We start from the raw sequence: 22,866 nt of genomic DNA on the forward strand, positions 1-22,866 counted from the left end.
TCTCTTCCTTGTGGGGAAGGAAAAGTAATTACCAGTGACAACCCTTGATGATTGACAAAAAAGAAAAGAAGTAGAACTTATGCATCATTCAGGAGATCATCCAAAGTGTCTTGAAATGCACAAAATTAAGTCTTTTCAGTTTGCTGATTTTGTACAATTTATTTCAATCCTGTCAAGAAGGATGAAATTTTACTAGGAGTATTTGCTAAATTGGACCTGAGAATTTGAAGGAACCAGAAATTGTCATTGACCACTTTGCTGGAATCCCTTACTCAAGTTTCAGACTTATCTGACATTGTAGAGTCTGGCTAATTCTTTTTTCCTTTAATTTTGAAGCAGAGCAATAGCTAACTATATAACAGCCAGTGTGTAAATGCTTTATATACCTTATCTTATTTGATCTTCACAGAAGCACTGTAAAGTGTAGGTATTATCCTCAGTTTATATATGGTGGAATTAAAGTTCAAAGATGTTAAGTAAACTCTTCATGTCTCACAGCAATAAGTAGGCGATGTCAGGATTGCAGCTAGGTTCTGATGCCAAAATACTTTCCGTCTTAATTGTTATCCTCTGCCACCTCTGTCATTTGCAGTGACTATTTGTAATATCTCCTTTACCCTTTGTCCTTCTGGATCATGCTGCTATTTATATTTTGCACCATCCTCCTTCTATTTTATAAACAAGAATTTATAAATTCAAATTCTACTTTACGGTAAAAATGGCAGGGTATCATCATTATTCTCAGGAAAAAAAGTGTTGTCTAAATCTGTGCGGACAACTTTTTTTTCTTTAGATTTTAAGACTCATCATGGGGTCAAACTATGGATATTTCTGGGAGAACTGAGCACAGTGTTATTGTTATCCACGAGATCAATTAAAAAAAAGTTCAAGATCCAGTTTGACCACTGAAAAATTATGTATGAATACATTGTGGCAAATTAAATGTGAGGCGTTACATTTCGTAGTCTTCAAAATTTCAATGATCTGTTGTTTGAAAAGGATATGTCCATTGGCGAGGCCATGGTGGAGCCACTCACTTATTTGTCAACCCATTCATCACTTTCTGTGGTTTATTTTGCTCTTTTGTTAGTATCTCATGACTTCAACAGTTTTGCTCCTTTAAAAAAATTAGCAAAATATAAAACTTCTACAACTCGAACTCTTCATTAGAAGCGTGGAAATAATTTTAATCGACGGTGTGAACAATATCCTCAACTTATGTAGCAGTATCCTATTTATAGCTGGAAGCAGCTGCGTCCTTTTCCTTAAGTTAGAACAGACACTATTGTTTTCCAGTCATCAGGTAAATTCTCCTGTGGGAAAGTGTGAGACAATTGGAACACAGGTATTATTGATCTCTTTCTAACAGCTTTTCTGAAAGGAAGGAGAATCCATTTTAACTCTAAATACCTAAGCATGAAATGCGACATTGGAATCATGTTAACTGGACACTTAATATTATTTTTTTTAGTTAGTTAAACAGGACTTTTTTTTTTTTTATCAATAGACTATCTTTGTTCAACATTACATTAGTATTCTAGTTGTGCAAAGACTTGAAGTCTTTTGTTACGTCAGGTATACCAAAGATAGAGATACACATCTATTTATTCGTATTTAAAAATGTTACTTATGTTATGAAGTGTACCTTTGATCTGTTGATACTTTTGTTATTCTCGAATAGTCTTTCGTCTGTTTGAAATGTTAACAATAGCTAATATCTAGGGAAGTTGAATCCTCTTTCAAATCCAGTGAAGAACATATTTATCTTCATTTTACAGAAAAGGAAAGTTAAGGAACTTGGCCAAGGTCAACATAGCTAGCAAATGGTAGAACTAAGCCTCAAACCCATCTCTTTCTGATTTTAAAGTCCCACTCACAACACAGGAGTGTCCTTGGTACTGTTGGGACTATGACTAGAAAATGTTTTGTTTCATTTATTTTAGTAGCACACATGTAAAGAAAGTCTATCTCAGAGTTAACTGCATTGCAGCCCACAGAGCTTAGACTGTCAGATGTATATCCTTAACATGATATGTAATTTATCTTTTTCTATATGTAACAGTCTACATGGGTGAACATCTGGTACATTCTGCTTTAATCACTCAAGAAAAGTGGATTTAATTTAAATGAATTTGTAATGCATCCTTTATCTGTGCAACTCTGTAAATCATTTTTCTCTTTTACAATGAAACTTTTTGAATTCAAGGCATGAATTCATATTCAAGTGGAGTTTGCTTATCCATATTGAAGTTTAAAAATAAAAATATCACAACAATTTCTTTTATCATTTGTCCTGTGCTACATTTTTAGTCTTCTGCTAATTCCTTGGGTTCACATATTTAGAACTGATTAGAAATTAAAGTTCTTTAAAGCTATAGGTTTTGCATATGTAATTGCTTTTGATCAAAGATAAGTGATTACATCGGGGACAGAAACCATGAGGAGAGGAAAACGGGTAGCAAATTGAATGAGGACATTCTTTTATGTATATGGTTTAAAAAATCTTGGATATAGTTATCAAAAAATGGATTGCTGTGTAGCATTCTAACCATTTTAAGATAGATGTGTTAATTTGTTTCCTATTACTCAATAGGAATTAAAAATTTTGTTAGTAAAATTAAATTTTTAATGAATTTCTTCTGTGATAGTAGGTTCAGAAAGTAGGTCGTTAGAAGAGATCTGAACTGTATTTGGAGGTAGTTTTCTTTCAAAATAGTTCACTTATATTTTCAGAAGTTTGGATTGTATATAATTTGTAGTTCTCCTGTAGTTTTTCTTGCTGTAAAAGTATTCTTTGAATTAAAGAAATCATTTAGATTGTGACGGCAATTGCGATTGTTAATCATAGCCATACATAATTGCTTATCTTCATGCATGTTAAATTTGATTCCTGGTGTGTGGTTAGGTTTGATTAATAAATCAAGAATGATGATACCTTTCAGGAATTTAATGGTTGCTTAAGAGAGGCAGTTAAGACTTGTTTTTTGAGAGCTATCATAATTTAGATTATCTCCCAGATATGTTCTAAACTTTCATAATCTTTTAAAGCATGAATTTTAAAATTCTGGAGAGAAAAACCCTTAGAACAGCCTGCAAACAACTATGAACCTTCCATTAATGCTCACTGATACGCTGTCTCTAACAAATTTTCAAGTGTTTATTAAAAATCTGAGAATCTTTATGTATGTTGGAAAAATTCATCTATGATAATTCTCATAATTGTTATTAGAAAATAACTTTCAACCTCCAGGGAAGCATAGTCTTAAATATTTACATTTAATATTCAGATTCGTTGTATACGTAATGAACTTGGACTAGAAAACCTTCATAAATCCTGCCCACAACTGTACATTGTGCCTTCCAACTATCAAAATAGCACCTAAGGGTTTTGCTGGCCTTACCTCATTTAATCCTCACAGCAGCGTTGTATGTTGAGCATTAGTTTTCTTACCGTTTTTTTCAGGTGGAACTGACTCAGGTTAGATAACTTTGTGCAGTTAGAAGCGTGCACATGGCAGAGCTGCGGATTTTACCTCACTCAGTCTGGCACCGGAGCTCAGTCTCTTGCCTGCTGTGCTAACTGCGAGTGTATTAAAATACACACTTCAGTAGCCATTTCTGTTTTCCCTTGTAATATATTTTTTCCCATCGGATTGCTCAGGGAGGGAAGAAATAGGTGAAATGTCAGTGTAGGCAGTGGACTATGACTATCATCTTTTTTTTACCTGCTACTTTCTTACACCCAAACACCTCTTAAAATAGGAAGCATTATCTGATAACTTGTGCACCACTTGCTGAGTGCTGTGTAAATCGCTTAATTTTTGTTTTGCTTTTTAAGTTTGTCCCATATTATTCCAGAAAAGATACTTACTTAACTAGATGCTTGTCCTTACTCAAAGATGGGAGTGCTTGAAGTATAGTAAGTCCTCACTTAATGTTGTTGAAAGATTTCGGAACTGCCGCCAAATGACATATGATCAAACCAGTTTTACCACAGGCTAATTGATACTAAGAGTTAAGTTCCTATGGCATCTTATCAATGGTATAACAAAACGACATTGAACAAAAAGGCATTATTCAAGAAGCTGCTGTAAATGGTTCAGTTATTTATTTATAGTGGGAAAGGTTTTTTTTTTTCCTACTCAGATGATTTTGTGTATTATCATTGTGCCTATTTTACAGATTTATAAAATTGCGATGGAACATTTTTCCCCCAATAGCCCCAATAACATCCTGTTAGTTCCTCATATAATGAGAGTTGATCACAGAGACATTATTTTTTGTGAAGTGTAAACATTTGAGTGTTGAATAATAAGTACTTTGTCTTGATGGTGAGTTAACTGCGGTTACTTGTGGATGCTTACTTTATTTTTTGGGGTAAAATTTGTTTATATTGATAAAAAAGCAAATAAGAAAGGTTGTAGCATTTTAGTGAAAATGTAAGTAAGTGTTCAAAATATAAGTCTATGTTTTTTTTTTGTTCAGAGAATTTTTTATCTTTAAAAATTCTTTGCAGCTTTATGGAGAGAAGTATAATTGACATATATAATTGAAGATATTTAAAGTATATACCATGTTGATTTCATATACATGTACATTGTGAAAGGATTCCATCACTTTACATATTTATCTTTTTTGTCGTTGTTTAGAACATTTAAGTTCTACTCTCATAACAGATTTTGATTATACAATAAAATGTTATCAACTGTAATCACCACTTTATGTGTTAGATCCTCAGGCCTTATTTATCTTATAACTGAAAGTTTATATCCTTTTATCACCTTCTCCTTATACCTCCCCCTTCCCCAGCTCCTGGCAGTCACTTTTCTACTTTCCGTTTCTATGAGTTTGACTTTTTATTGTTTTTGTTCTTTTTTTCATTTCTTTTCTCTTTAAAAAAAAGATTGCACATATAAATGATACCACACCATGCAGTATTTATCTTTCTCTCTTTGGCTTATTTCACTTAGCATAATGCCTTTCAGGTTCATCATGTTGTTGCAAGTGATAGGATTTCCTTCTTTTTTTGAGGCTGAATAATATTCCATCATATAAATATACCATATTTTCTTTTTTTTTTTTGGTCTTTTTTAAAAATTAAGTTTATTGGGGTAACATTGGTTAATACGATTGTATAATTTTCAGGTGTACATTATAATTTGACATCTGTTGTGTATTTACTACCCAAAGTCCAGTTTCCTTCAGCTACTACATATTCGATCCCCTTTACCCACTTCACCCTCCCTCTACACCTCTATATTTGACCCCCTTTACCCTGTCTACCTCTCCCATCTTTCCCCACCCTTTACCCTCTGGTAACCACGAGTCTATAGTTTATGACCATGAATCTCTGTTTGTTTGTCCTGTTGATTTGTTGTTTTTAGGCTTATATTCCCACGTATAAGTGATATCATGTGGTTTTCAACTTTTTCTGCCTGGCTTATTTCGCTTAGCATGATCATCTCGAGGTCCATCCATGTTGTCTCAAATGGCAGTATTTCATCTCTTCTTATGGCTATTATTCCATTGTATATATGTACCACAGCTTCTTTATCCAGTCATCTATTGTAGGACACTTCGGTTGCTTCCATGTCCTGGCCACTGTGAATAATGCTGCTGTGAACATCGGTTTCACATTTTCTTGATCCATCCAGCTGCCTGTGGACACATAGGTTGTTTCCATACCTTGGCTATTGCGAATAATGTTGCATAAGTCCATATTTCTTTGTATTATCTAGTGCAGAAAATAATTCGATCTTATATGCAAAAAGGAAAGATTAAAAATCATGTTCATGCATCTTAAAATCCATCAGTTAACGCAATCCAGTGGATCCGTCTCAGGCAATCCAAGAAAATTTGGTGTTAAAATTAATCTACTTAAATGGTTAGGTAGGTATAAAAATGAGAATTACCTTTTTCAGTGCATTTGAAAAATATATTTTTTTCATTGACTCAACACATTTTAATTGAGGGCATACTATAGGCTAGATGGTGTATAGTCTTAAAAGCTGCCAAGATGGATATACTGAAAGGTCAAAGAGGATCTGAAAAACAAGCGGACATGTCACAGCAGTGGAAATCATGTCAGGTATCCAGATGAGTGTGAAGAAACAGTAGTACCCAGAGAAGATGCCCAAAGGCGCAGTCTTCGGCTCTGAATGTTGCCATTTGCTTTTAGTGTGATGAATATTATGTTGGTTTTTATCAAGACATATAATAATTTATAAATTACAAACTACTTTTTAAGTGATATGTTTTGATAGGACTTACTTTGTATTTCTAAATGAGCATGCACTTAATTTTAGCTTTCTGGAATATAATGATTAGTTGTTATTGTTTGTAAATAAGTTACCCTTCACATAATGTGGATAGTACAGTATAGTAAAATGGTTTAAATAATGTCTCGAAACAATAGGTTCCAAACCAATAATTTTGGTTGATAACTTATATTACTAAGCTGTACATGACATCTTTACAAAAATATTAGAGCTCAATATCAAAAAAGTAAACTGAATGACAGATCATAAAAAATTAGATGTCCATTGTCTTTTGTGACTTAGTCCAGTTTGCTATTTTTGCGTTAGTCTTAAAATGAAGCTCCAAGGTTCTGAAATATTGCAAGCACATAGAATGGTACAAAAAACTAAACGCTATGCTGAAAATCTTGATGTACTCTGCTGAAAATCTTTTTTATTGGAATATATTTTGCAAACTTAAAAAAGAAAAAAAAAACTGACACAAAGAGCCTTTTATGTTTCTTGAAGGAATTTTTTTCCCAGGGAGGAAAAAGGGGAAAAGGTCTGTGGAATAAGTTTATTTAATATGACATCAGTTGAATAAAGCCAGCTGTGAGTAATTATATCTGATATTTGATTTCCAGCTGTTCTGTTGAACTATTATTGGCTCTCAGGTATTTGGATATTAATTAAATGATGACTTATAAAGGAGTCTGTTTAAAGTAAAGTTGCTTCAAGTAGAACATTTAAAATGGGCCACTAGGTACAAAGTTTTAATTCTTGCTGGTGCAATTGTTATTTTAAAGTCAGTACATTTTTAACTTAGAGGAAAACATACAGTTCAGATATGTTTTGACAGTATTTTCTCTACATTATGTACGTATACATAAATAAAATAAATATATTCTCTCTTTGACTAAAGGTTTTCGAACTCCAGTTATCATTAGTGAAGAAGTCATATCAGATTGAGTACAGAGCAGGTATTTTTTATTTCAGCATGTTGGACACTGAACAAATTGTGTAAACAATGGTTATTGTGGAAGATTTGGAAAAAAAAAAACCACGGGATAAAAGAAAAATAAAAAACAAAAGAATTGAAGAAAGAGAAAAATAAGAAATTAGAAAGTAGGAGCTGGCCAAATATAGATTAATGCTCTAAGGATGTAAGGAAAAGAGCAGAGGCATAAATTAGGACCAGACAAGCCCTTTGAGGCTCTGGCAGTGAGGCTGGGTGAGGTGCAGGAGGAGGAAGGGCTACTGGGTGAGAGGGGCGGGTGCTTCTAGAGGAAAGATGCATTTATTTTGCAGGTGAGAAATATTGACGAGACACAATCTCACTTACCTCCTGTGTTGGGATTTTAGTGCCATCCCTTTGTTAATCTCTCCAGGCCTCAGAACCAGTCAGACTACATAAATTGGCATAGCTACTCGCTATAGAGCCCTCGGCTACTCATATTCCAAAATTCAGCAATTTTAGACATCTAGGATTATGGGGAATAAAACGAGGTACAAAATGTGCTCCCTCTCAGGGAGCATATGGTCTTTATTGAGTATTGCCTTTATTGACTTGTTCCCACAGATATTTCACATATATATTAAAAAAATACCAACAGTAAAAATGAACATATAATAAGTTCCTTATGAACGATGTGTTAATAAATGTTTAGGAGATTAGAGGAGGGGAGAGCATGGTGGAGTGGTCTAAAAAGGCTTTTCAGAGAATGTGAGTTGAGATGCCCGTTGGGATGGACTGGGCAATGGATACGTGAGGAAGCGTGCTGGGAGGCAGAAGCGCCTTTCCAGTGGAGACCGGAGCAGAGGAAGTGTGGGAGCAAGCTGGGATAGGACCTTGGGGGCAGGATGCAGAAAGTCTTGAATGCTTGTGTGACGCATTTGAAATATGATGATCGACGGCAGTTTTTCTCTAGCAGAGGGAAAGCCTAAAAAGCTATTTGGGGTCCCTTATTTTGTTTATGTTATGCATGATAAAATGGGAGAAGACCCTGAAACTCCAGGCCATTGAAAATAGAATTTAAAAAAAAAATATGACAGGAAAATTAACAGGATTTTAAAAAATGAATTAAATGTGTGAAAAAGAGAAGAGAGCTGCTCCAAGTAGCAACTACAAGTTGAAGGTAACTCCTAGGGTTTTCACAGGAATCGCTGGGCTACCTGGACCAGCAGCAGAAGAGAAGTCTAAAAGTATTGTTAGCCTTTTGGGGGAAATTTAGTGAGAATATTAGTTACTGTTTTAAGTGATGTTCTAGCAGCTTCAAATGGTAAGTAGTCAGCTAATGATCGTGGTAATTTGTAAGAAAAGTTAGGGTCTAGGAGTCACTTATAAAGAAAGGTTGAGAGTAGGCGTGATTTCTAAGTGAAGGGATCCTTATAATGAGGAGTGAGATTCAAAGACCAGCCATGGGCTTCTCAGCTTGGGGAGACCAGGTACAGCCTGAGGACCCAGGGGAGGGAGGAGGGTTAAGCGCTGATCACCTTTTTGGACATTTCATGCTCTCTTTCCTTTGTCATTTTGTCTTCTTTTTGCTTATCACTATCTAACAGTTTTTATGCTTATTCAGTCTCTCTGTCCAACTAGATACAATATGTTCAAGGTTAGGGATTTTTTGTCTGTTTTGTACACTAGTGCATCCTTAGCACTTAGAATCAGTGCTCGGCACAGGGGAAAAAGGCAATAAATCAGTGATTTGAGAGAAAGGAGTTTCAATAAATTTAAGGACAAGATCACATTCCAAAAGTTTATACAATAACTGGATAGTTGAGAAAATAGGCAAAAGGGGTGCACCTGTCATTCCAGAATCGTGGCCAAACCTGGGGATTGGTACTGGTCTGTGGCCTGTTAGAAACACAGCAGGAGGTGAGCGGTGGGCAAGGGAGTAAAGTTTCATCTGTATTTGCAGCACTAGCATCACTGCCTCAGCTCCACCTCAGATCATCAGGCATTAGATTCTCATAGGAGCACCTGTCGCTGGTGCCAGAAAGACTGGAGACCGCTGCTGTAGAGGCTTTGGGAAGGGTCAAGTGAAGATTTTCTGACACGGGAAACTTGTTCATTTCTAAGAAGAGAATTGAAAATGATACGGAGAACACAATGTTAATAGTTTAAAAATCTCGGTGTGTGCTATTCATGTGTAATTCTATATGCTTGAAAACTTATCAATTTCAGAAAAGACATATCAAAAGATGATAAAGAAGAAAAAGTAGTCATTCTGGTTTTTTTTTCTGTTATTTTTTAATTTGTAAAAATTAATTTTTGCTCAGGATACTAATATTCAAGGCAGGTTTAACATGAGTATTTTTTGGGGTGGTGGTGGTACGTGGTGTTGGTGTGCCAGACTTTTTTCTGCATTTCAGGTTTTTGCACTTAACAGGTCAGTTGGTTTCCTTGGGCGATACCTGTATTGTATTTGGTAGAATCCTCATTGACATGATGAAGCAAGAGTTTGTAAAGGTAACATGTAGACCATTTCAGCGGCATCTAATATTTACTTTCATGAATAAAACAATGGCTTAGTTCCAGAAAAATAAGAAGTATAACAGGTATTTATACTCAAACATATATTCGAGGGTTAAGGAGGGTTAAATGACACTTAAGCATAAGTAGTTTAATGTAGTAGATCTAGTTCCACAATTATCCATTGTTTCATTTTGATTTATTAACATTTTTTCTACCAAAATTGAGGATCAGCTATAATGAAGTAAAGTTTAAAATAAAGCAGGGCTTATATAACTAATTATTATCCCTAAAATTTTGCTCGTTTCCAAGTAGTACAGTTTTTATAGAAACTCTGGTGCTGTTGCTCACAGTGCGTTTGGACTGCACCTTGGTGCTGTTGTCAGAGTTGCTCAGTGAGTACCGCAAGGCGGTTACCTCTTTATTTCATCTAATTCGTTGTTATTTTTGAACCTGCTTGAGCTTAAATAAACAACTCATTCACCAGGCTTAGTTCTAGGTGAATGTTGGATGTTTTCAAAAGCCAGGTCTCCCAGAATTACTATAAATGATAATATTCAGAAAGATGAGCTTACAGGTATTCTTAAAGCACACAGAGTTTACATGTACAGTCAACAGCTAGAACATTACTGTGAATAACGGTGAGTGATCTGTGAATGGAGAGGAAGCAGTGATGTCCTCTGCCTTCCCTCTTTCTTTCTCTTCTTTTCTCCCTAGTTCATTGCAGAGTTGGCTTTGGCTTTGACAGCAGACTAGATGCAGGCATTGGAAGGCCAGGCTTCACGCATGGTCAGTGTGCTGTTGGTTCTGCTCAGCTGCGTTTCAAGCCCAGAGGCGTGCGAGTTTGTACTTTTTGCCAGAAGCTATTGCTGTATATTTCATTATTTACCTATAATAAATTTAAATAACTAGATAAAACTACACCTTGGAAATAACATCACTTCTCTAATGGTAAAAAGAAAGATTCGATGCTAAATATAGGGTCTAATCACATTTCCTTATGTGTGGTGGAGACTGAATAACGGTGTGTCATGTAAAAGAGTGAGGTTGTAGATATTTGTAATTTCTGGTATAATTAATTTGCTTAATATGTGGTCTGAGGGCCAATGGCCTGCGAGAGAAGAATGTATGTGACGTGAATGGAAGTCCTGACCTCGGCCGGCAGCAATGGCTGAGCGGCAGAGAGCGTTTGCTGAATTTGAGAGTAAGAAAGAAACCTTGTCTTCCGACACCTGTGACTTACAACTGAATTTCTATACTGCATGGTGGCCATTTGTGAGGATGTTTTATCTGTCCTTACAGACTCAGTTTCTTTGAGGACCAGAATTGTATTGTATCAATCTTCGTGTCTCCAGGACAACATTCTAGCACAGGGCTTTGTACAGAGCAAGTATTCAGAAAGTTGGATTTACCTGTGAACTGTGAGTGAAGGGAAAGGATGACAACTGAACAGATTTTGTGCCCTCCATAACCCCAATCTCTGTTGAAATTTAGCACTAAGTAGAGGTCTTCATTTACATTTGGAAGAATATGAGGATGCTGTTCTTTACTTAAGCCGTGTGCTGTTAGAGCACTGCAGCATTGCATTTGACCTCAAAACCAGAAATTATCTAAGTAAGAAAACAAAACAAAAAATCTAAAATGCCATTCCAAGTTTGTTGCCAAGAAGTCTCTGCTGCCTGACACATTTTGGCCAGGGAATTACTGATGTGTCTTTCACCCTGTGGCACCCATTAGACTTCCATAATTGTCATTAAAATTGAGTAATAACAATGATAGCTGGTGCTCAAAAAAAAAGTGCCTACTATATGCCAAAGGTACTGTTCTAAGAACTTTGTAAATCTGAACCGAGATACTATTATTATCTTTATTTTGCAGATCAATAAACAGCCACAGAGAGGTTGAGTGACTTGTTCAAGGACACAGAGCGAGTAAGTGGCAGAGTCAAGTTTTGAATTTGGGCAGTGTAGTTCACATGACTTATACTTTAAGGCCAGAGGCCTGGCAAGGGGAGAATACATAGGAGAGTTGCCCGAAAGGGCTCACACTGATTGTCTACTCTGCCCAAAACATCTTGCCGTATTTTCAGCAAATTTTCCATTCTGATTCAAGGCCCACAGTTCTATCGGTAGTTTCTAATGTTAGAGATTTCTTTAATAAAAATAATTGAAAAATCTCTTTTGGGGGGAGGGTCAAAATACTTAGAATACTTTTCTCTGAAAAGTTTTGAGAATAGAGCTGGAAGTAAAGGGTGAATAATTTTGGAAATTTGCAGCACCCTCGTCACCCCTGGTTGTCTAAGTGGGTGTCCCAATTTTTTGGATTTTATCAAGTAAAACCATTGATCTCCATGGTCACCATTCAAAACTTAAGGTACCATCATAGTGTGGGCAGCTAAAAAAATTTTTCTATTAATGATATGAGACAAAATAATGAACTACTATCATCTAGTATCAGTATAATTTCAAAGAAAGACATTATAAGAGCAAAAAGAAAAAAGGAAAAAATGATTATAATCTCAAAATAAAGGAGCGCTCTTTAAATCGAATATGTTTAGCTGATCGAGAATCTCACCACATCGTCCTTTTCTCATTTTGTCATGCACTAGTGAAACATTTCCTATGGACCTACTTTTGGAACCTCTTTATTAGTCATCTTTGAAATTTGTCCTTTACCAGGAAAAGGGAATTTCATAGCTTTCCTTTCCTTCCCATATGGCTCCTGTGGTTCTAGGATGCAGTAGCTGATAATACAAATCCATCTACCCTTTATAACACCGGCTCTGAAAAGTAACACACGTATTAAGTCATGAACACATATTTTAGGAGATGTGGAGTTGGGACCCATTTTCCCACTGTTCCTTCTCATCTCCCTTTCTGGTTTTGATGGTTTCTCTAGAGCAGCTGACGTCACAGGATGATCACTGTCACCACACCAAGGGCTCTTTGCCTCTTGATTTCTGGAGAATCTTGATAATGATGCTCCAAGGGCTTCGAGAGTGAGAGTGTGTGCGTATGTCAGAGAGTTGCTGTTATGAAGGGCAAAGGGCTTTTTATGTATGGTTGTAATGGAGTCTAGCATATAAATCTAATGTACACGTGCACAGGTTTAAGCCGTCATGCATGCATGGCACATCCTGTATAATTGGGGGAAGTAAAACAGTTATAGTGGGATAAATAAAGATGTCCAATTCTACAATCTAATAGTGCACTTCTTTTTCTTTAACTGCCCCACCACCTTCCCCCAGTGTTTGTCTGGTTGGATGGTTCAACTTCCCCTCTTCTCTTCCATCTCACCTTTTATGGATAGAACTGAAAGAGATCAGTTTTGGACAGTACCTAAAATATCTTTGGCATTTAGTGCCTTTCTGACTAATGAAGTTGGAAGGCTTTAATTACATATGTAGAATATTCTTGTTTGCGTCTCCTGTCCTCTTGAGAAATGGAAAAGTTTTGAGAATAAGTAATACTATTGGTGGTTGACTCCTTGGTAAAACTTTAAAGATGGGAAAAACAGATGTCATATTATTTTTGTCTTTTGTCCTAGAAAAATGGCAATGAAGTGTTCTATATTTAAAACCTGTGTCTATTCAGAAGCATTTCCTTTTTACTAAGAGGCAATAAAGAGCCTGTGTCCTCAGTGACCTATTCTGCTTTGTTCTATTATGTTAGGACCATCTAAACTCTACCACTGTAGGAATATTGACATTTGCACTGTAAATGGTTCAAAATAAGGACTGTTAATTGAGCCTCTGGAATTAGGTCGGTATTTGAAACTTGAGGCATCCTGAGGGTGATTTTTGTGGACCCAGAGGTCCGTCATTGCAGACATTGAGTTCCATGGATGGTGCATGGCAGCCCTCCTCCGCCCACCCCAAGCAAACGTTCTACAGAGTTTGACCAGAGCCCGACCGGCCATGGGAAATGAGTTGAACACCAAGCTGAAGGGTTTTAACTGTTATGTTAAAGGAGAATTAGGAAGAGGGAATTTGTTCAGTTGACACGCTTGTGCACATACACACACACACACACACACACACACACACACACACACACACACACACACATTTTGGTTTAAATGAGAGTCCAAGAGTCATTTTATAAAAGAGGGAGAAGGAAAGGGAGAGATTGTGTTTGTCTGCATGTGCACGCACACAGTTAAATGTTTCAGTGTTAGCTTAGCATGTAGTCATTCACTCCTTGCTATAGCTTAATCATGGAGAGCAGAAACAAGGCTAGCATTAAGTTTACTGCAGATAATTTCTTAGTATGTTTATCTATACATGTGAAATTAAAATTTAACTGCAGATTTTGCAGTCTGAGAGATTATATTTTGATGTTTGTTCTTGCTGCCTAAGAGGTGAGTTCTGGGAAGCTGTCATAGGCTCGGTGATAACGCATTGTTCTGAAGAGGAAATACTTATACCGACTCTTGAAAACAGGAATTAAAGACTGATTTAGACACTTGATATTTTTCTTATTTGTACACAAGATGGGTTTTTAGTCACAGCTGAACAGTTGATTCTTCTAATGAGAAATTTAAATTTTCACAAGTGAACTTTATCTGCTTAGATGGTGGTTTTCCCCAGGGCATGAGAGTGAACATAGGGAATAAGATGTGTATTCTATGGTGCTAAACAAAACACTGCTCCTTCAATAATCAGAAAACTGCCTTGTGACATCTTTGTTGCTGTATCATTTAACTCTTGCATTTTCTTCAATGAGACAAACTCTTTGAGAATGAGGATTATGTGCGACACTTCATCTATCTTTTAGAATTTATGAAATACTTTCCTACTGTATTTAACTCATCTCTCCTGAAACATGACTGTTCTTGGGGTGCCCTTATGCCAACTTAAAACAAACGTGCCATGGCCTAAGCTGTGTGGTCTGTTTAACTCAGATGTCCACTTGTAATTTTCCTGGTTAATTCAAGAGATGAATACTTTATAACTACTTTTGCCTCAAGTTTAGAAACTGTTCAAAATTCTGTATTCAAAAAGATATAAAGAATGCCTTTTCCGGTGGAAACACCCAAAGAAATTTTAGACAAACAGAATAGCTTGAATCTGTACCTTGTACTGGAATTCCTTACGCATGTGTTTTGTAGAGATACAATGCTTAGGGATCCGAGGCTGAATAAATATATCCAGGCTGTGTCATAGATGACAAGTAATATAATCACTAGGTTTTCCTGGGTTTGACATATGAATTTGAATGATGAAATCACAGCTCTGGGGGCTTGTGTTTCCTTTCAGTGTAAATTAGTGAGCTCAGAAACAGCCTTCATAATATTTAGGGTTGAAATTATATATGTAAGAATTTTACTGAAAATCATACACTCCACCACGGGTTTTTTTCCTTACATTTTCCTGAAATATGCGATGATGTAACTTTCTAGGGACGTGAGGGACTGGGATGGAGCAAAACATCTCAGCAGTGTAGTGATTTGACATTTTTGTTTTAAATGCTGTGGTGCTTTACAAAGATGTGTGGGATGTGGAGGCTGGTTTAAAATAAGATCTTGCACTGCTCGGAATGATAGAAATTCAACAATTTGAATAGGAGTGCTGATGGACTTGTCTCTCCTGCCCTCTTTACTTAGGGGCATGAGGAGAAAGGACTCATCATATTCTCTGAGATGATTTAAGGAATACCTTTTAAAGACTCAAATCTCTTAAGTATATATAACAGAAGTACATATGTGAGACCCTCGGACAGTTTTCCAGTCGCAGGAAAGGACTGTTGGTCTGGGCTTCCACCTTGTGGCCACTTTCGGAATCGTCTCCGTCTGTGCGGGTAGGCCTTTCCCCCAGCTCTGAATCCCAAAGATTGAAAACACGTTTCCTCCCTTCCTTCCTTTCACTGTTACTCTCAGGAGTATTCGCTTTAAGGCCGCGCATACCACCACCTCTGCAGGAGCATTCCTTCCCCTTTCTTTGCATTCAGTGCCCCCACAGTCTGTTGCTAAATGCAGAGATTAAAATGAGGTATAAAAGAAAACTAGTGACTTTGTTCCACATGTGTGTTTATTCTCTGACCGAGGAGACAAATCGTAAACCCCTGACCGTAAAGTGACCACACAGAGCACACGTGGAAGGCCAAATGTGAGTGGTCCAGCTGGTGAAAACTTCGATGACTGAGAAGGAAGCCGTCACTGCCAGTGGGGACGGGGAGGGGTGCCTTTCACCAGGGCGAGGGCAAGGGGGAGTGTGTTTCGAGGGACCTGGACCCAAAGAACGCCAGTCATTTGTATGAAGAGGGTGCAAGAGCTTGTTGGTGTTTGGGCTTTGTTTGAAAGCCCGCCCGAGGAGCTTCGGAGCAGGTGGTTTGTCCTTGAAATAGTGCGAACAGGCATGTTCTCTAGAGGCAATAGGCATGCTCTGCCTGCCAAACCTGATGTAAAAATCTGAATTTATAAAGCAGACGATTTAGGGGCCCTTTCTGTGTTTTATATATGTAATTCACTTAACTTTTTTTGGGTGGGTAGAGAGATACTCACATACGAAACATAAGCATTAATTTATAAAAATTCCGAAGTATATTCTGAAGTATATAAATTTCAGAAATATTTTAAATTCTATATTCTTGGCGTTACTGTGTGCTTGTAGTCAGATCTCATAGGTAATAAGATCAGCTACCGTTTTCTGAGGGTCTATATGTGCCACTGTTGTTATGAAACTATTTATCTTCTTAGCCACACAACTTAGCCAAGCATATTATTCACTTCGGTTTGCAAATGTAAAATGTAGTCTCTGTATCACAACCAGGGTTATGTATCTCAGCAGTGATGGGGACGAGGATGTGCACTCTCCTCCATTTGACACCAAAGCCCATAGTTTTCCCATTAGTCTTCTTAGAATAGTTTTATATGTTTTAGTGTAGAAAAGATTTGGATCTGTCAGTGGCCATGCCACCCTGAACGTGCCTGATCTCGTTTGATCTTGGAAGCTAAGCAGGGTCGGGCCTAGTTAGTACTTGGATGGGAGACCACCTAGGACTACCATGTGCTGTAGGTGTTTAAAAAAAAAAAAAGATTTAGATTTCCTAAATAAAACTTATCAGCTTAACCACCATGTTAAGAGACTCAGCGAAACTTTTAGACTTCCCACCTTCTTGCCCCCTATGAGTTTGAGCCTTGGCTATTCTAGCTTTTAAGCTCCTTATTTAATAACTTTCGAGACATAACTCTCTTAATTGCTTGCTAGTGATCTTTGGCCAAGAAGCATAAGTTATATATTTTTTGGCTTTGCAAAGGGAGCCTAAGTTGGCATCAGTACAGTCTCTGATCCCGAGACTGCTGTTACTTAAGATAATAATCCTTTCTCTTCCTCCTCATGTTTAAGTCCATAGGTATTTACCATTTGGTCTCCATGGGCTCACTAATTGTAGCACGATCTTGGCCTTACTTTCTTTGGTAATTGAAATATAATCTTTTTAAAGGAACCAACATTTTTTTAAAAAATTATTTCGTACATGGAATGTTGTACCTTTTGAACACCTTACTTGGGATTATACTTGAAATACACATATAAAGCATATATAAAACAAAACTCATTTTAAACTCTTAGCACTGTGCAAAATATGTCCCCTTCATCATTTACAAAGAATTTGAGAGGAAGGGGGGTGTGCCAACGCTGGTTGTGGGAAAGGAGGTGGAGGAATGCATATCTCCCATCGGCTCTCCAAAGATCGTGTGAAAATGTGCTGTACGTTGTTAGCGAATCCCTGATGCTGTTAACAAGTGAAATTAAAAGCTAGTTTTAAGTGAATTATAAGTTTGCTGTGAGGCCTATTACATTCTGAATGAGTCTCTAAAGAGACATTAGAGAAAGAGCCCAAGGTGCAGAGAACTCTCTATTATGTGAGCGTGGAGTTCACAGACTCTGAGCAAGAGAGTTTGGTTAGGTTGTGAACACTCATGCTCCTGAATAACGTGGAGGATGCTTTTGGATTTCATACATGGTTTACATTTGGAGCAAAAAAAAAGAAAGAAAGAAAGAAAAAAAGTCTTTTTTCATGGAAAACTGCATTCCTATTGGCCTAGCAATATTTTTGTCTGGCCTACAGTGGTTTTAGAACTTTAATCTGCTTTCAAATAGCATCTATTTTTTGAAAAAAGGATGTCCTTCCTCGGGTAGAAGGAAAGGCTTATTGTTCCCAAAACTGCTGCTTCCTGATTAGAGCGATGTGTTCCTGTTTGTATTTGAGACTGCAGAGTTGTTTTTTTTTCCTTTTTTTGAAAAATAGCTTACATTTTTAAAGGGTTTTAAAAAATATTAATAGTCATGTGAATTTTATTTGTCTCGAGAGGTGCAGTTGGGGAGGGTACAAAGTTCTCAGTTTACATATTCTAGTTTCTTAACTGAAGTGGAAATTGGAATACTTCAGGTGATTTAACTCTCCAGCAGTTTGTATAGAAAAAAAAAAAAAGAATCTTGGAATATAATTTCCTGAAGGCCATACATTCCTTGTTTGGAGAGAACACTTTTCTCATGATGCATAACACTTAGTTTTCCCCAGTGTTTGCGAATTTCATGTTGGTTTGAAGAACAGCACTTTTCTAGAGCCTCACTCTGTTGCCTCTTGGTTTCCTTGCTGGGAAAAGGTAATTCCGAGCCAACTTGTAAGTTATTTTAACAACGGCCAAGCATTTATGAGGAAATAGGTGTCGAAACATCTGAGTGAAAAGTAAAGAGAAGCAGTTAAAGGTGCACTGTTAAGGGGTAGGACGGGGGTGCGGCAGTTCCCCAGCAGAGCAGGGCTGCCTCACGTGGCTCCCACGCCCCCAGATCTCTTCCCATATATTGCTGACCTATTCCACTTCTCTTGGTTGTGCTGCCTGAAATCTTATACCACCTAGAGATCTGTCTGGACTGTGGAAATGCAAATACTGACACATAGTTCCCCATAGGAGATTCAGGGTCCCCACTGATCACTCACACCCGCATTTGTGTTCCGATTGTCTAATTTTTAGACCATGATGCCCCAAAATGAAGTTTGGTGTAATGTGAGGCTGCTGAACACCTGGGTAGAGGGTAGAAAAATTTGTAAGATTTAAAAGGCTATAGTTGCCTATTTCAAAAAATTGCCCAGTCCACCTTGCCCTGAGGAAAGGAGAAGAAAACTCGTCTTCCTTTTTTGCCTTTCAGTGTTATTTACCTTGCTCACTAAAGCTTGGCAAACCTAATATTTGGCTTTTGTGCTATTTAGTGTTGAAGAAAAGCTAAGCCACAGATTCCTTCTTCCTTTTAGTTTGTATTTTATTTGTTCATCTCTAGTCAATTTCCTTTCATTCCTCAGAGTTAGAGAGCAGAAATTTTCTGATGCCTTTTCTATAGCTTCTCTGCTTTTCCTTCTTACCTAAATCTGTGGTGGTCACATTCATACCGCATAGTGAAATATTACATTTACTTGTTTGTTCTCTGCTCGTGAGATGTCAATTTCTCACCATTCCTTCTGTTAGTTACAGTTAACAGATTTCAAATTTAGAAAGAACCTATCTGCAGAGCCCTCTGATTCAAGCTAGACAATATTGCCTTCCATTTAACAGGTTCATGGAGAATATATGTCATCTTCTCCCCTAGTTTATAAGCTCCTTGTGGCAGAGACCGTTTAAAATAAGTTTCTTTTGAGATGACTTATTCTAAGAGTAATCGAAGAAACTCTGGACATAATTCATTTAAGAAGTTTATAGTCTAGTTAAGTATCTAAAATAATCGAAATAGTTGCACCGTATTCCTGGTTGTTTGTTGCTGGACTGACACATTTAAACTTACTTCCCCAAAACATTATGTGAGATGCGAATGTTTTATTTATGCAGCTACATGCATATAGAAAGAAAACTGCTTTTTAGTTTGGTCATGCAGTAATGATATAATGCAGTTTCTCTCCTTTTTACTCTCAGTTCCATAAAACAGGCTTAGTAAACAGCTTCCTGACCCATTCACTTATGTCAGTCACTTATAGGTGACAACAATACACCATTGTTCTCCACACTTTTATTAACTATTAAACAATCTTACCTAATGTGCAAGTTATCATTGTACATATTATCTTAGTTATTGTTCATAGATCTAGTCTATATAATTGTATAGGTTATACAAGGTTAAGTTCACGTATACAATACTGACACATGTAACAGGCATGACTTAACTTATAGAAAAGTGCCCCCTGTACAACTCTAACTCTGTAATGTTATAAAGTAACAGATTAATAAAGCGCCATTGGGTCAAGGGACATACTTTTTTACTTTGATTTTGTTTGGTTCGTGTGAAGACGAAGAGACTTAGCTATTTCAAGGCCTGTTGTATCCCAAGGTTTAAGGTTGTTCTTTTCCTCGTTCTGCTTCTAAACTTCCAAATTCTTGTCTCCATCATGTTTCTTTTAGATGTCCCCCTTCTCCAGTTTTTAAAAAATTCTGCTGCTTTCAACTACTTTCCCAAATATACTTTTTTGGTAGTGTAAATTTATCTGCTTGACAAATGTTAAATGAATATAAATTATCTTGCCTGGTTGCTTAAATAAAAGGATTTGAGGCCTTGGACAGGTTATAGTGGGTTGATAGATACTTAAGTGAAAAAAAATGTAATGTCTCAAATATAATGTGAACTTTAGGATTATTCAGAAGGACATTTTATTATAAGTATTAAAGAGACCTTCTCATTGATGAGGATATTTTTATTGGCTTTCCCTAGATGCAAATAGAATATTATGATTGCTTCTAAAGAAGCCTTAGGAATGCATACTTTGTTACCTAAGTGGTGGGAAAGGTGTGTGTTTGTTTGTTTTTTAGCTTTCTGATTTGTACTGAATTTATAGGGTCTAGTTTTAGGTTTCAATCTTTAAATAGCTTTTAAAAGATTTATGAGACATAACAGAGTACAGATGAATAAAATTAAAGACCTTTTAAAAAGACATGTGAGACTTAAGAGTACAGATGAGTAAAATTAAAGACCATCAGTTTATTTGAAAGTTGACCAGCAGAGGGAGACACCTTAAATTTTCCAATACTGATAAATTTTAAATTGGTACAATTTAGAATGATAAAGGAGGTCTTTCTCATTTGACTCTACTTAATACATCCTAATATTGTTTTAAGGACTAAAAAATATTTTAAGCTGAAAATCTTCTTAATATCCTCTTTAAAAGGTTTTGAATTTCTTATCTAGTTATTCTGTGAATCATTGTCCCTTATCTATACCCCTAATATATGATATTTAATTGCACATATAGTTTGAATTATTCTGAAGGATTTTCCTAAGGCTACAGACATTTTTTTTTGTTGTTGTTAATTGAAATAGAGGTTTAGGTTTAACCAAACTAGCACAAGACTTGTACACTAAAAAGTTGAAAGAAATTGTACACTACAAACGTTGAAAGAAATTAAAGACCTAACTAATGAATAAAATCCTATGTCATGGATTGAGAGACTTAATATTGTTAAGATGGCAATACTTCCTGAATTGATCCACAGATTCAGTGGATCACTCAAAAGAGCCAAAACAATCTTGAAAAAGTAAATATCCATTCACAAATTGTATAATTCTAGATGCTTACTGGAGTCTTAAAATACTAATTTCTTGGCTTGTCATATGAATATATAAGCAGGATTTTGAATTTTTACCAGTCTCAAGCTTTCATGAATAGCTTTGACTTTTTTTCCTATATATTGCAATATGTTCGAGAAAAACAAATGCATAGTCTCTTCTTTTAAAGAAAACATTTAAAAGAGGTCTTTCTCACTTGAGAAAGCACTTTTATATGTAAGAAATGTCATTGTAGTAAGAATTAAAAAAATCGAATTCGTGCTCATTAATGTATGCAGTAACAAACATTAATTTTATATTGACTAAAAAAATTATTTGATTTAATCATAACATTGGCACCATCTGTACTTTAAAATTAATACTTTACTTTTGATAGCTTGGTAAAAAGCAGAATAAAAAGAACAACTTATGGATTCATTTTCGTACATTTGAGCCAGTTTATTTTATATTTTAATAGCTTTTGTATGTATCCCAAAGGCAGTTGTAATGAATGGCATTTATACAGTTTAGCTTTTCTCTTAATAATGACTGTTTTTAATGTTTAAGAAACTTGTATTTAAAATATCTATATTTTGGTCTGTAAATATAGTGACTTGTTTTAGAAGCCTCTTTTTCCTGACAAATCTAATAATTTCTATTCTTTTTTTCAAACAGGATCTGGAAATAGTGTATTCCTATTTACATGGTATGGAAGCCTTATCAAACCTGAGAGAACATCAACTCAGGTAAGTCATTTTAAGAATAATAATAGGATGCGAGAATTTTATGAGATCACTTATTATAGTTAAGAAGTAAGATTAAAGAGTTTACTTATGAAAACTCTGCCTCATCGAACCCCTATACTTGGCTTTATAAGTTTTACAAATTGAATTTGGTTTTATGCATATAATAAGTTATTGACATTTCTGCCGTAGTGATATCCTCTCTCACTTTTGTCCCCCACCTCCCCTTTAAAGTAATAAACACGACTTGGGTAGATATACAAAAAGGAGCATTATTTGCCATCTTTGCAAATCAAATTCTGCTTCTTAGCACTCAGATACATTAGAAACCAAAGTGTTTTTAACTATTCAATGATTAGGTACATTATTTTAGTATGTTTTACGTGTTTGTACTATATTTATTACATTAAATTGACATGCCCCTTCTGGGAATCACAGTTTATCACTGTTTATATCATAGTTGTTTGTATGTGGTCTACTCATATAAAAATATTATCGCTTCTATTGTACAGTGATAAAATAACCTTATTTATGATTATCTGGCTTTATAGTAAAAGATCAAAAACGTATAGTCAAGCGATTTTTATTTTTTATTTTTTATTTTTTATTTTTTTACTTTAACTAAAACAAAATAAAGGACTTTGGGAAGATTACATATTGGATTACACACCAAGTAAGGCATAATGGGAGGTTTTTGTTTTTTCCAACTGTAGCTGATTATGAAACCAGCAGTTTTTAATTATGAGAGGAATACTTTTTCTATATTCTTCCCTTTTAATCTTTAAACACTAAATAATTTGCGAGCATGTCAATTTTATATTTAGTTGTTAATTGAAAAAAGTGTCAAGAGGATTGAGTACTTCTAAAATTAAATTTTTAATGAAAATC

General features: G+C 35.9%; 1 protein-coding gene and 1 pseudogene across 8 annotated transcripts in view; both read left to right on the forward strand.

The window, feature by feature from the left end:
* RAPGEF2 (Rap guanine nucleotide exchange factor 2) overlaps window positions 1-22,866 on the forward strand; it is a 209,779-nt gene that overhangs the window by 42,466 nt on the left and 144,447 nt on the right. For all 8 annotated transcript variants that reach the window (XM_039876263.1, XM_039876266.1, XM_039876269.1 and 5 more), the window contains exon 2: window positions 21,911-21,981. In XM_039876263.1, the coding sequence (XP_039732197.1) occupies window positions 21,911-21,981 (71 nt within the window). The remainder of the gene's footprint in view (window positions 1-21,910; window positions 21,982-22,866) is intronic.
* On the forward strand, window positions 16,608-16,726 carry LOC120613640 (uncharacterized; annotated as a pseudogene).

The sequence above is a fragment of the Pteropus medius genome, unplaced genomic scaffold, assembly GCF_902729225.1.
Source record: "Pteropus medius unplaced genomic scaffold, Ma_sr-lr_union100, whole genome shotgun sequence".
NCBI classification, from domain to species: domain Eukaryota; kingdom Metazoa; phylum Chordata; class Mammalia; order Chiroptera; family Pteropodidae; genus Pteropus; species Pteropus medius.